This window comes from Thunnus albacares, chromosome 14, assembly GCF_914725855.1.
Source record: "Thunnus albacares chromosome 14, fThuAlb1.1, whole genome shotgun sequence".
Taxonomy (NCBI): domain Eukaryota; kingdom Metazoa; phylum Chordata; class Actinopteri; order Scombriformes; family Scombridae; genus Thunnus; species Thunnus albacares.
The window spans coordinates 1,138,702-1,153,090 of NC_058119.1; the positions used below are offsets into that span (position 1 = coordinate 1,138,702).

Consider the following 14,389-nt stretch of genomic DNA (forward strand, 5'->3'; position numbering starts at 1 on the left):
GCCAACCTGCTCATCAGGAGGAGTTTCTAATCATACACACACTGATGGCACAGCGTTTGGAAGCAATTAGGGGTTCAGTATCTTGCCCAAGGACACTACGACATGTGGACTACAAGAGCTGGGGATCGAACCACCCGTTTTACGATTAGTGGACAACCTGCTGAGCCACAGCCGCTCAAAACCTATTGAGAAAATCTATTGAGAAACTGCCTATGGACAATAACAGGAATGTCTGCTTATGGTTAATCCAGAAAATTTGATAAGTCAAGGTACTTCCCACATTGATTTAAAAATAAGAACAATTTTAGAAAAATCTAATGAAACCCTGAAGCAGTCCTACTCATTGATTTGCTAAAATGCCCTAATACACCCTGAGATATTAAAGACTGCTACCAAATAGAGCCCGATCTATAATCAGCAGGCCGATATTAACTTATCATAGATAAATCTGTATCAGTGTATGTGTCAGCTGATTAGTAACAGGAATAGTAATAAGAAATGTCAGTATAGTAATGTCAAAGATATGTTTGAGGCCGCTTACAAACAATGTCTCCATTGCAGAGTTTGTCCACCAGAGAGCACTGACAAGATTATTTTCACACTGGAAAATGTAAAACACTACATATCTTGTTGCTATTCTTTAATATTCAAATCCAAGGGGATCCTTATCAGAAATGTTTGTTTATGTAAAAATACATTTGACTTTTCAAATGCTCAAATATTGATATTGGCCGCAGAAATGAAGACAGTCAAGCTCTAGCTACCACTGTATCATTTCAGGGTATACATGATGATATAGCACAACCCTCACAGCTACTTTACTAGTAAAATGCTACAGCCGGTGACAGAGCAGCAGCCCCTTTAGGTACGTGCAAGTGTTTTAACTCTGAAAACAACTGAGCAAAGCTTTAAAAAGTTGCATAATTTAGCTTTAAATTATTGGAAATTGTTTAGTCATACCTTACATTTGTCTCCAGACCTGTCACACACACACTGGTGTTAGTCAAACATATACATGTACATATGGACCAAACCCCTGAGCACCAAAGGTAGAATATTGCATCAGCTACTGCTGCAGAGTTTTGTTTCAGATTACCTAAGAGACTGTGGCTCTGTATCCACAGCTGTCTGTCCATCTGTGTTGTCATGAATGACTGCATCACTGATATGGCTGTGTTCACAGGTCTTGGGACCACAGCGATCACATAGGTCCTCCATTTGACCAACCCCTTCTGCCTCTGTCTCTTCTTCTCTTTCTAAAAGGCTGTGCTGATCCCACAGGTCCTGGCCATCGCACACTTCGATCCCAGAATCCCCGGTGAAGCGCCGGTACCTGCCCGGTGTCGAGTCCTTGTTGGGGTTGTAAGCGCTGTGAAGGTTGGTCTGCATAGCCCCTGGAGTAGCAGGGTGCTCTGCATCAGCATCACTGGGGATGGAGACAGCTGAGTGGGGGCAGGGCAATTCATCAGGTGGGTCTGTGGGTGGAAGTGCTGACTGGAGAGGGGTATAGGGTGGAGGAGGTGTGGCAGGGTGGTCAACTGCCTCTTCATAGGCTGGCAGCAGGTAGGTGGGTAAGAATCCTGGAAAATAACACATCACATAGAAGTATGAAAAAATGACAAATATGTCAGTACCTCAGTCGTTCTCAGTCAGGTACAATGAAGAGCTGGTTGATAGAGAGCCAAGCACTAGCCCTCACAATCACAACAGAATTGTAGAGTTTACAGCTGTACTAATCAATATTTTTTTACATTAATAATGGATGTAATTTTAAAAAGGTTCTTGCACTTGTAAAGGCTTAGTGACAGGTGTGTCGGATCAAAAATCCCGCAAACTGTCCTGTGTGTCAGTGATCAGTATTGGACAGTGTGTGACAACAACACTGGATCAAATGTGAAAGTGGGTTGGTCTTAGTAATGAACCCACAGAGAATTATCACCAGCTCTGTAGTTCTCCTCAGCTCTTTATCTGTTTTAGCTTCTTTTAGTTCATTGTTTTGGTTTTTCATCTCTGCTCTCATCAACCTGGTGATCACAGTGGATCATTTCACAGCTAACTGGAGTTGATGGAGACCTAACCAGAGCTAAAAGGAGAGTGAATATTGGACTTACATTCGTTGGTTGGACACAAACACAACTAAAAATGAATGCTAATGTTGCTCTGTGCACTGTATGTGTAAATAGGTGACTGTGTGCTAACACATTTGGCATAACAACTTCCTAAATTGATAATATGTCAGTTATTGACACAGATAAAATGTTGTTTTTAAGCTTGTTCTACTGATGCCACATAGCCAAGAAAAAAGAAAAAAAATCATTTAATGTAGCTTTACAGATTTTACGTCCCCAGTAGGAACCAATGGGGTTGAGGTTGAGAGCCACAGACAGGGAAGAGAAGTTACAAGTCACAAGTATCGGGGAAACTGTGGCTCAGAGGTGAAACGCGTCGTTCACTAGCCCAAAGAGTGGCGGTTCAGTGGTTCTTCCAGTCTGCATGTGCCAAACTAAACCATAACAAAACAGAAAGAGTCTGGTTTGGAAGAGAAGACACATGACCTGTGATTAATGTCCACGATAGAAATGACATGAGGATTTTAATAATAAAAACTGCTATGAAAAAAACTGGGATGGCAAGGAAAGGGAGATAAAAGAGGAACTACAAAAATGTGAAAATAAATCAAATAGTTATAAAACTAGAATTTTAATAATAAATACTTTTGTTCTATCCAAATTGTTGTTTTTAGCTACCCTTTTTTCCCCTCCTAAAGAACAAACAATAAAGAAAATAAATGAAATGGCAGTCAACTTGATATGGGGAACCACTAGAGAAGTCACAAAGAGGCAGTTACTGTATAAAAGTCAAAAAGATGGAGGCCTCCGAGCTGTAGACCTGTGTTTAAAATTAAAGATAGCTTTTTGTAAAAACATTGCATGAGGCATCAAAAGAAATGTGATGTGGATCGGTGAAGCCCTGAGCTGGACCGAAAAAAAAGGACGTGCGAGCAGCTCTATTCCATATTATTAACGTATGTGTAGTGACTTAATGACTAAGGTTGTACATCTAAATATTGATTGGGTGGAAATGCCCAGCAAAAATATATATATTAAACTGTGTGATAACATGTATGGTGGCGTTTTCCCCTACACAAATTTAGATGAATCTGACTCACAGGTATGTATTAAAAATATTTTTAGTAAAAGCTTATCAGAAAGTAAATGAGACACTATGTGGCTCATGTCAGTTAGGAGACTAGCAGTCTGAACAGTCGTCAAGTGGGGCTGTTATGTTAAAACTGAAAAGTGCCCTATTGACAAATGTAATGAGAATGAAACTACTGAACATTTACAAAACCCAAATTGCTCCCGAAGGCTGTGCCATCAGTGTGTGAGTGTGTGTGTGTGAATTAATATTAGAACTCCTGATGAGCAGGTTGGCATTTTGCATGGCAGCCTCTGCCATCAGTGTATGAGCATGTGTGTGAACGGGTGAATGTTGGTATGCAGTGTAAAGCACTTTAAATGGTAGTGAGTATGATGAAGTCTTCCTCCCTTCCAAGATGGCAGCATGTCTCTACCTGTCCATATATGTCTGTGTCAGTGGCGTCATGTTATTTCTACTTTCTTATGTTCTTAAATCATGTTATGTTCTTATATTCAAATGCAGGGCCGTGCAAAGACCTATAGGCCCTGTTTACACCTGGCATTAACGTTCATCTCGGGTGATCTGATCAGCTCTAAGTACATCTGTTTATGCCTGGCATCAACATGTGTCTCCACAAGTGTCTTGAGTGACCACTTGCAGTCGGATCTCACTTCCCCGCTCTATATGCAAACAAACACAGATATCATTTCCATTTGCAAAGACCAAATTCGTTGTTGTTTTTAACCGGTGGGAGGACCAGGGGTCTGTGTAACCTCTGTCCAAACCTGCGTTCAACTTGTTTAATGACAGGACAAACAAATATACAATGCACCGTGCCCCCTCATCAAAATCAAATGCCCGTCCTATTGATTTTTGTTAATACAAATACAGAGTTATACGCAGTGATCTCCCCACAGCTGCATCGCTCCATTGAGAGACGCTATGCACATTTACGCATGAGGCGCAGCAGCGTAACTTCACCGATTATTTAGATCTCCGACACGCTGACAGGATCGGTCAGGATCTAATGTTAATTAATGATATGTGTTTTTCTAGACGTCCACTAGGTCAGCTGTTACACACACAGAGTCCAGGTTCAAACAGTGAAACTATTTGGAGTGAAGCAGCCATCCTCCTGATAAATCCTGAGCTCATTGTGTTGAGCAGCATAGCAAAACTAAAAACCGTAGTTATCAACTAGGGATGCATGACATTATCAGCACGTCACTGGTATCGGCTGATAAAAGCTCTAAAATGAAATATCGGCATCGGCGAATTCTGCCGATTATGAGAGGCCGATATGTCGCCTTCCCCTCAACCACCTGACTGTGCTTCCCTCGATGGACTGGTCCTGGTGCTTCCTCAGCAGGCTCCACTTCACTCAAGCTGCTCGTCAGACCCGCTGCTTCTTCCCACTTAACCTGAATAACAAACCAGGGCTCGGTGCTCCAGTGGGATCCACATGGAGAGCCGGGGCTAATGTTAGCTGGGCGGCTAGCTGGCTGTGCTTCCCTCTGGTCATGCTGTGGCTACCACATACAGTGGTAGAGAATTGAAGATAAAATTTGGAAACTGTCATTGTTCAATATTGTATTCTGGTTGTTAATTGGTTAGGGAGGACGTCCTCCCTTGCAGTGATAATTTACATGTTTTGGCTAATAACAGATTAGCATGAAAAAAAATCAAGTACATTAAATTCATTTAAGAGATCCCGCTCTAAGGAGGACAGCAGGAGCTCGTCATCCTCTGTTCTCCTCTCACCACCCCACACACACTGACCTTTCCCCTTTTGCTTGCCCTGCAGGTGTCACTGTTGAAATAATGGATTTTTTTTCCAAAGAACAGAGAAGAATCATTTAATAAGGATACTGAGATTAGGTAATGGTTTATTTTTACCAATTACTCTTTTTTTATATTTTGATCTCCCTCTTGCCTCTCAAAAACGGAGGAGGAGCAACCTCCCCTTCCTCTATGGACGAGCCTCCTCTGATCTGTGTGACTGTTCTAGTGATGACTGAGTGATATCTCTTGTTTCTGAAAAATTACTGGATAAATCTTTGAGTTGATTGGAAAATAATACCACCACTTCTCACCTGTTTCAGCTTAAACTTGGATCATATGTGAAGTGTGGCTCACGTTCTCGATTCTGGAGGACCTGGACCGCTCTGTGTGTTTGGACCATGGAGCCTGTTCACCTCATGGAGCTGGGATGTGGACTCAAAGCTTGATTTAGATGGTCCCAAACTTCTCATGATAAAGGAAAGTGCTTCTTTCTGATACTGGTGTTTTAAATTGTCTATTGTTTTAGTCCCTGGCTGGTCCTGATTTTAACTCATTTATCCACCACATTGCTTCACTGGGCTTGGTTTCCTGTTTATGTGAGACATCGCACAACGTCATTGTCTAATTCAGGAGGATGAAAAACTTGGATGGGATTTTACAGCACTGACCTGGATTTCTTCAATATACTGCTCCCTACCACACCACCGGTCAGCTGTTTCCTTCAGCATCTCTTTTGCTTTTATTGACTGTGCGGCATCTGACTTGTGTCCTAACGAGCCTAAACTTGGCTGCCTGGTTGGGTTTTGGAGTTGGTTCTCTTTAGCAGCCTAAATCTCCAGTGCTCTTATTGGATTACCCCGATTCCCAGGATTGAAATGCACAATGTCACTGCTCTTTGCTGTACTGCGTTTATTAATTTTATGCAGCATTGGTGGAAGCCTCCACGGGAATGACTATTCCTGTGCAGTGCTCTCAAATCCTCTCTCACTCGTAATCTCTCAAATCCGGATACAACATGACAGGAAACGAGCGCATCTGGCTGTGCGCTGGGCATCGTTAACCCTGTCGCTGTTCTTCTCCTCTGACTCTGTGGACTTCGCCTGTCTGATCAGTGTCATGGCTCTTCAAGACAATTTTAACATTTCTATAAGCTGTCTTCACAATTTTGTACTAAAAGTTAATAATAAGAATGAATCCTCCAGTAAACCACTCAAGCAGTGGTGTCTAATTGTTCTGTTGCTACTGATTTCTGGGAATGCCCAACCTAATCCAGGCCTAGATTCTGCTAAGTTTTAAAACTAAATCAGGGACTCGTCTTGGTTTCATTCATTTGAATGTACACAGTTTGATTGCTAAAATGGATATGATTCACATTTGGGCACACACAACTGATGCTGATGTTTTATCTGAAACCTGGCTAAGCAAATCTGTTCAGAACAAGGATATCAGTATTGATGGTTATAATGTATATAGGACTGACCAACCCAAAAGGGACGGGGGTGTTGCAATCTTAATCAAAAGTTGGTTTCACGTGAATGTGCTTCTCTCTATATCACTGAGTAAACAAATCGAATTTTTAGCTCTTGATCTTGAGGTCTCTAAAAAGCTGTCAGTGTTTCCTCTTGATTGACTGCTTTGGAGTGGCGAGGATATGTAGGGGCAGGGGGATGCTGAGCAAAACTTGGGAGAGACTCAGCAGCCAGACATTTCTCTGCTCTCTGTTCAGGAGCTGCTGAGACTGACACTAAAATGAGAATAGCTGGTCCACCTTAGGTAAGCCTGGTCAGGTTAGGCTAACCCATTGTTGCTAACTTTGGAGCTAACCCCCTTCACTTTTCCAGCAGTTGGGGAAACAACAAATGTGACTTTTCTTGGTCTTGAGAAGCTGCAGCATTTATTAACTGACACACTGTAGTCTGTACTGTACATTTACTGTCAGACTGACAACTTACTGCTAACCTTTTGCTGTGCTCTGCTTGCATTCACTGTCTGTGGCTAACTCTCTCCACTCGCTCAATCACACACATAATGCACTGCCTTATTCCTTAAAGGAGGTATGCTACTTGTATAAAAGTACCTTTCATGTGGATGTTCTTTGTGGAATGAGGAGAGGGAGGATTCTGGGATTTGATGCACTAGTTGATGACTCACTGTGTGAGTGAAAATCATTAGTAGCCCATTGATACTAATGGCCATGTAAAATTTTAGCAGCAGCACTCATAAATGAATATAAGGGAAATACTGGTTGCTAAAGGACACCTTTGGCTGTCAGTGGTGCTCTACCGTCCTTAATGCAGCTTCTATCATGATTGAATTTTAATGAAATTGTTGTTTGGAGATCTAAACTAGAACTGGCTATTGCTAAATCTCTTTCAGATTGGTGACCGCCCCACAAGATCTAATCTGAAAAATTATCTCGGATTGATCTAATCCTAACCAATATTCTTCATAAATAAACAGCTACTTCTGTAATTGCAAATGACATTAGTGACCACTTTGTTGTTGCCTCAGTTAGAAATACAAAAATTCCTAAAACCAAGCAACACGTTATTATAAAGTGAGACATCAAACATTTTATGTAACAAGGGTTTTTTCATGACCTGTTTCATTTTGATTGGGAGAAAAATTACCTTATTGCTGACGTTGAAAATGCCTGGAAATTCTTTTATGACAGTTTTGCTGACATTGTTGACAAGCATGCTTCTATCAGGAAGTAGAGTGTCGAAACAACGTATTGTTCACTTCAGATTTATTCAGCTCACTTCATGAGCACAATGAGGCATGAGCAAAAGCCAAGAAAACAAGTCTTGATTCAGACTGGCTGCTAATCAGGCAACTGTGGAATGGATGCACGGCTGAAACTTCACCTGAAATCCTTGAAGACTATTAAATCCTTAGCTGGAAATAAAAACAGCATAGAGCTTCCCCCATGCATTCTTAAGGCCTCATAACATATCTGATAAGTCTGAAATGCTTGATTATTTTAATGAGCTTTTTATTGCCTTAGGTTCCTTGTTCGACTCTCTCAACATTACTCATGAAAATTCCCCTACTGTTTGTTCTGTTACAGAACAAACAGTAGGGGAACAGTAGGGAACAGTCATGTTACATAAGTCAGTCCTTTAGTTTCAATCTGGTTACAGTCTCAGGGGTGCTTAAAGCCCTCAAACCTTTAGACACTAAAAAATCAGCAGGTCTGATAACTTGGAGCCTTACTTTTTAAAGCTAGCAGCTGATTTTATTGCACCACCTTTGACAAGTCTTTTTAATCCCTCCATGGACACTAACGACGTTCCTCTTATATAGAAATCTGCTTTTGTTCTTCCCCTGTTGAAAGGGAGTGACCCTACTGTCCCAAACAATTATAGGCCAATCTCAAAACTGTCTGTCCTAGTTAAGGTTCTGGAATCCTTTGTGAGTGAATAACTGAAAGAGTTCTTATCTACTAGGACTACTAGGACTGTCGGGACAAACTGTCTGTTGGTTTGAAAATTGTCTATCGGGTAGATATCAGTGTGTGTAGGCAGAAGGTATCACTTCTAGCTCCCTTAGTGTATCCACAGGCGTGCCCCAGGGATCAGTCCTGGGACCACTCCTATTCATTACATTTATAAGTCTTGATCAATATGTTTCCAATGTAAATACTGTGATATACTGCTCTGCGTCTACACCAAACCAGGCTCTTCGTCAGCTACAGCTTGCTTTTAATACTGTACATTGTACTCTGTGTGATTTAAAACTTGCTTTTGAATGCTGACAAAACAAAACTCATGATGTTTTCAAATGTAAAATCTAAGCCATTGAACCTTCAATCTATCACCCCTTTTCAGGGCTTTGAGATTGAGTTCCTAAATACAAGTATCTTGGAATTATAATTGATGATTCTCTCTAATTTAAGCCTTACATTCAGCAACTGGAGAAAAAACTGAAGTTGAGACTGAGTTTTTATTCTAGAAACAAGTCTTGCTTTCCCTTCGAGGCCAAAAGGAGACTTGTTGCTGCCACCTTTATGTCTGTGCTGGACTATGGAAATGTTATATGCATGCATGCATCTTCACAATGCCTACATGCATTCAATACTGTCTACCATGGAGCACTGAGATTTATTACAAATCTCATGCCCTTACACACCATTGCTCTTTGTATGCTCAGGTTGGATGGTCTGCCTTGTCCACCCATAGACTTAAAGCTATAATATGTAATTATTCCACATTAAAATGTCTAAAAACAACTAGACCTATGTTATATATTTTGTTGAGCTGTGTACTTTCTTACATTATCCCAAATCTTTCCAACAATTTTCAAACCCAGAGAAATCTGTAATTTTAATCAAGGTAATGGACCGTTTCATTTGGTCGCCTGTCAATGGCATCATACTCCTCTACCAAAGAGTATAGTGCACAAGATGCATGCATCGGCGTTGTGTTTCTGTTACGGTTGCGTCTACCAAAGAGTAACTAACACACATACAAGATAATACATCTGTGTTGTGGTTGTTCTGATTGAGAGACCACTAGCGGCTGAAATGACATATTGTGCGTTTAACCACTGGCATTTTCCTATTTATAAAGGCAATTCTTGGACTGCTTCCTTCCTACCTATGGATATACTTCCTACAAAAAAAGTATGGGAAGTTATTTTCTTCACTCCTAGGATTTATTACTATTACCCGCCCCTAAAGTCTGTACTGAACTGGGAAAAAGGGTGTTTCAGTATGCTGCTCCCTCAACTTGGAATCAGTTGCAAAATTACCTGAATCTTCAGGAGCTGGTCTCACTGGACACATTTAATGTCATTTTAAATGACTTGGAAGCAGGCACACCCGCCTGTTGTTGTTTTGAATGTTGATGAATGTTTTTTGATATTTTATAATTCTATAATTTGTTCTTTGTTTTTATTTTAAATTTTTATATGTTTGTTTAATGACTGCAACCGTGTTATTTGTGCTGCTGCCGGTCTTTGCCGGGACACTTTTGAAAAAGAAATTTTTAATCTCAATGAGTCTTTTACTCCTGCTTAAATAAAATAAAATTTAGAGACGGACTAACACGTTGTTAGTTCTCATCTGTTCATGGGATTTGTTGACAGTAAGAAAAATATGCCTGCGTGATCCTTTAAAGGAGAACATACCAAGGAAAAGATGATGAATACAGCTTTAAAAATGGTAGGCTATAACTTAAAGTTATTAGGTTACACCATCTGCACTAATTCTTCAGCACAAAAACAGTGTTTCACCAATACCTTTAACAATGGTAATATGTTGTTTAGCACAAAGACTACAAAGTCTGGTAAAGCTCTGGTTTAGCAGTGATGTGTGTGGATCTACAGACAAATAGATAAATGGTCAATTAAAGTTGAAATGCATGTTCAGTCTGGTGTGTTGATCATAGAGTGTGTGAGTGTTGTATTAGGAGCTGGATCAGCACCAGTCTTAACCCTGCAGGTTGTATCGATGGAGCTGTTACTTGGCAGTGGCACAGGGGGATGGTGTTTCAGTCTGACAGAATCATTTACTTTCAATTCTATTTAAAAACACGTTTGATGTGCTGTTGGTAATGTGTCTGAGAGATAGAGACTAACTATGTGTGGAATGTGTAGAGGCAGCAGCATGCCACAGACAGCTACTTACTGAGATAGAGGGGTAGGTGAGAGTTGTTGTGAGCCTCTCTGTAGGCGATGAGGTTGATCTCGTTCTGCCGGCGCTGCTGCTGGAAGCGCTGCTTGGAACGCCAGTGCTGACACACACAGCAGCATGTCAGAATAATGATCAGAGTCCAAACCAACCAGAACCCTGCAGGGAGCCCACAGGACATGTCCATAAATACATGTTTACGTCAGGCTCTGTATCATTTGAAACTTTTGATATTACTGTTAAAATCTGAGCTAATACTTTTTGATACCTTAGTTTGCTGAGTATAAACACATTTTAAATTGTTTTTTCATTGACAAAATAAGCCAAACATCTCAAATGTATCACTTTTTTACTCCTGTTGTGACACAAACAGCCATAGAAAAAGTTTACCTGAATAAAAAAAAGCAAAAACAATTCTATTTTACTTCTGTGCCAACTTTCATTGGGTGCTTTGACACTCAATTAGGTCAGTGCTCAAAACATAGTGAAATCTGACACCCTGTCTTAGTTACTATTAACAGCCCTTCACTGGTTTAAGACTGTGAGGTTTTTATTCAATCTTTGGCTATTGCCACTGGTTGGCTTTGATGTTCTTGCTATCAAAAAACTTGAGTTACAAAGTGAACGCTTAAATGAAAAAAAAGACAAGTAAGTGTCTGAAGGGCCGGGAGTTCTTATTAAATAGCAGATGTGAGCTTCTGTAACATGAGAGACAACCGGGCAGCCAAGCAGTAGCAGCACAAACGGTAAACAAGTGCAGATTGTGAGTGACAGATTAGACACAGGGCCCGGCTCCACTCACCTAACTGGTACCATTCCTGACCTTTATGAAACATCAGCTCCTCCTTCTACTTGCTTCCTTTCTTGCATTTCAAACTTTCTTTACCATAAAGTGTAATATTTGTTGGATAGAATGAAAATATAGTTTCTCATCATACGAACCGGTGCAGTGTGAATTTACAAAATGATGTGCTTAGTTTTGTGTTATCCTGTTTCATGCTATTTATATATATAAGTTGCATGAAGAAGGACCGAACACTCAGAGAATGAATCAAGAAGAGTTTAGGTAACTCACACCACAGTTCATAGTAGTAGCTGCAGCACTGCGTCTCTCCACAGCAGTGACCCAACTCACAGATGTAGCTCTGGTTGTTTACTCCCAGACACACCAACTTAGCCTGTAAACACACAAACATACCACTCTGTCACACATGGGATTGAGGACGCTATAGAAACAACATACAGCATTAGGACACAGTGACAACAAGACATGCATGCATGTTTCTTTGTATTACTAACCATAACACTTGCATCACAAACACATTATAAACCAGTGAGATTAAATGGTTTGCAAACCTCTGAAAATTTACTATCATATCATTAACCAGACAGTAGCTGCATACTATTTAACGCCCTATTTAGCACTACACCCTCTTTATTTCTGATTATAAATATTACCATACACTCATTACGTCCTTACAGTGTACCATGCAAATTGTATGTGCACCTTGTTAATAACACCATTGTTACAGGATGTTATGATCAAAGCATAAAAACAAGCTTTCCTGTGATGCAAACACATTAGAAAAACACAGTAAATATATAACGTAGCCCTGCCCTCGCCTACCTAAATGATTAATCCATTATCAAAATAGTTGCAATTCTGTGGATCAACTAATTAATTAACCAAACAATCATTTCAACTCTAGCTCATCTGATGCCAGGGCCTCAGATGAGCTTATAGTCAGGTAAACACTGCTGCTAAAGTCTGACCTCAGGCACAAACTACTGTGGATGTGCTCATACGTTAAACTACCAGTTCTATCTGCAGCAGTGTAATCCTCTGCAAGCAAAGACTATTTCTACACATTCATATCTGCTTTGACAGTAATACAGCTAACTGATTAGTATGATTAGATAGATTAGTATTCCTTTCGACTACCGTGGTGAAACATCTGACGATATCAATACCACCAACCATTTCTATTACCATCACTACTGTGATTATCGTCATTTCAGAGGACTCCGTGAACACAGAGCAGCTCTCCTGCCTTCATCAGCAGTTTGATTTTGTTTAGCCATAAGTGGCCTGTAAGAGCCCCCTTTAACTGTTATTATGATCTGTGTGCAGAAGACAACACTTATTACAAAGTTCTTGCACTCCAGGAATCAACTGATCAATTTCATCAGGAACAATTCATGAATTTCCAAAATATGAACTGGTTCATAGAGTCCAAGAGACACAGACACTGCATTTTCAGTGATTTCCTCTTAACCCTCTTAAACTTTGAACAACCTACTTTTGTTTACAGAGTTTAAACTGTTTTTGATGATTTCTTTCTTTCACAGAGTCCAACAAAGCTTCAAAACACAGACTGCTGTTCAGTGAAAACAAACCAAGGCAATCATAGTGTTAACTTGAAGTCATTTAATTATATTTTACCACTGATAGTAGGACTTGATTATGATTATCGTGATAATACCGTTTACTGTGATATTTTTTACCTACATTAATTGCAGCAGGTAAATTTGATACCAGCACATTCCTACTCATTTTCATTCATCACTATTTTCCAGATTTGCTGATAGTAAATAGTTGCAAATATTACTACCATGAGCGACTAATGGATCAATCTTAAACATATTGATAGTGCCAACACTGATTAGTCCTTTTTTCATATTCTTAGATCAGATTATGTGAACTGATTAGGAATGTCAGCTATATTGCCAGTGCTGTATCATGATATCTATTTCCACATGTATTTAGGTAGGGTAACATTATAGCAGAAACCAGTGTATGCTGTAGGTCTGTTTGTATGGCCCTAAGGATCACCACCAACAGCAACAGCTATCACTACAATTGAAGGATGTAACTAATACGTTTATTCACTGCTAATCTTTGAGTGAAAAATGTGCTATAATTCCATGACTACATTTAGTTATATATTCATTTGCAATAATATGCATAGCTGTTAGTTCCGATCTACGTCCGCCGTACATAATATATGACAGTCCAAGCAGGCTAAGGAATTACGGTAAGATATCAACAAACGGCCAGTATTATTTAACGTTATCAGGAAATCAAAATATGTGCTATCGCCCATCCCTGCTAACGTTACCACGGTTAGCCTTTGGACTAGGACTTACGTTAACTTTCATTTTTAATAAGCACTGCAAACCCCTGTCTGTGACTAATGTAGTGAGTTCTGAAACTGGCCTAAGTTACAAGGAAGCTTTCAATATTCAACCCACAAGCTTGTAGCCAACAACCAAAGAATGAAAAAAGCTTATTTGGTCAGTCAACATCAGGTTAATATAGCTAACAAGCTAGCTAAGTTAATTTTAGCTAACAGCCAAACTGTCGGCTAACTGTTACCTCTGCGATTGTGGCTGCCGTCGCTGAATTTTCTTCTCCTACGTTGAACTTCGGTGACCCCATTGCAAAAATATTAGAAACTAAAACTTCTGAACCACCAAACTGTAATTAACCGTTACATTGTGATAAAAACCTCGGCCTCGGAGGTTAACCAAAACAAAACAAGTCCAGCTAAACTTAAACAATTGTTTCCTGGGAATGCATTAGCTCTCTGCCATTGGTCCATTCATGAATGTCGTCGCTTCTTCGGCAGCCATTGGCTCTTTCTGTCGTCAATCTAAAACGATGTTTTCGTCGACTTGCACGTCATCTGTCACTAGAGAGGCGGCTTCAACTTTACATCAGTATTCAACAGTTTACCATTATAAGGGAAGGCAGCGGAAAGATTGAATAGGAATCGCCAATATATACTGATAATAATTATTTAACCAGTTAGCCAGTGAATCAGGTAATGACTC

General features: G+C 40.1%; 1 protein-coding gene across 1 annotated transcript; it reads right to left on the minus strand.

The window, feature by feature from the left end:
• Positions 1-20: 20 nt before the first annotated feature.
• wbp1la (WW domain binding protein 1-like a) lies at positions 21-14,177 on the minus strand. The gene is made up of 4 exons (XM_044373220.1): positions 13,932-14,177; positions 11,631-11,733; positions 10,553-10,714; positions 21-1,580 (listed from the first exon to the last, which is right to left on the minus strand). The coding sequence occupies exons 1-4, from the start codon at positions 13,992-13,994 to the stop codon at positions 1,093-1,095; spliced, it is 816 nt and encodes a 271-aa protein (XP_044229155.1). The 5' UTR covers positions 13,995-14,177; the 3' UTR covers positions 21-1,092.
• Between the last annotated feature and the right edge of the window lie 212 nt (positions 14,178-14,389).

Coding starts and splice junctions, on each gene's coding strand:
- wbp1la (XM_044373220.1), bottom strand. CDS start 13,994: ATGGGGTCACCGAAGTTCAACGTAGGAGAAGAAAATTCAGCGACGGCA. Junction 11,734..13,931: donor CGGCAGCCACAATCGCAGAG/GTAACAGTTAGC, acceptor GTGTGTTTACAG/GCTAAGTTGGTGTGTCTGGG. Junction 10,715..11,630: donor CTACTACTATGAACTGTGGT/GTGAGTTACCTA, acceptor GGCTCCCTGCAG/GGTTCTGGTTGGTTTGGACT.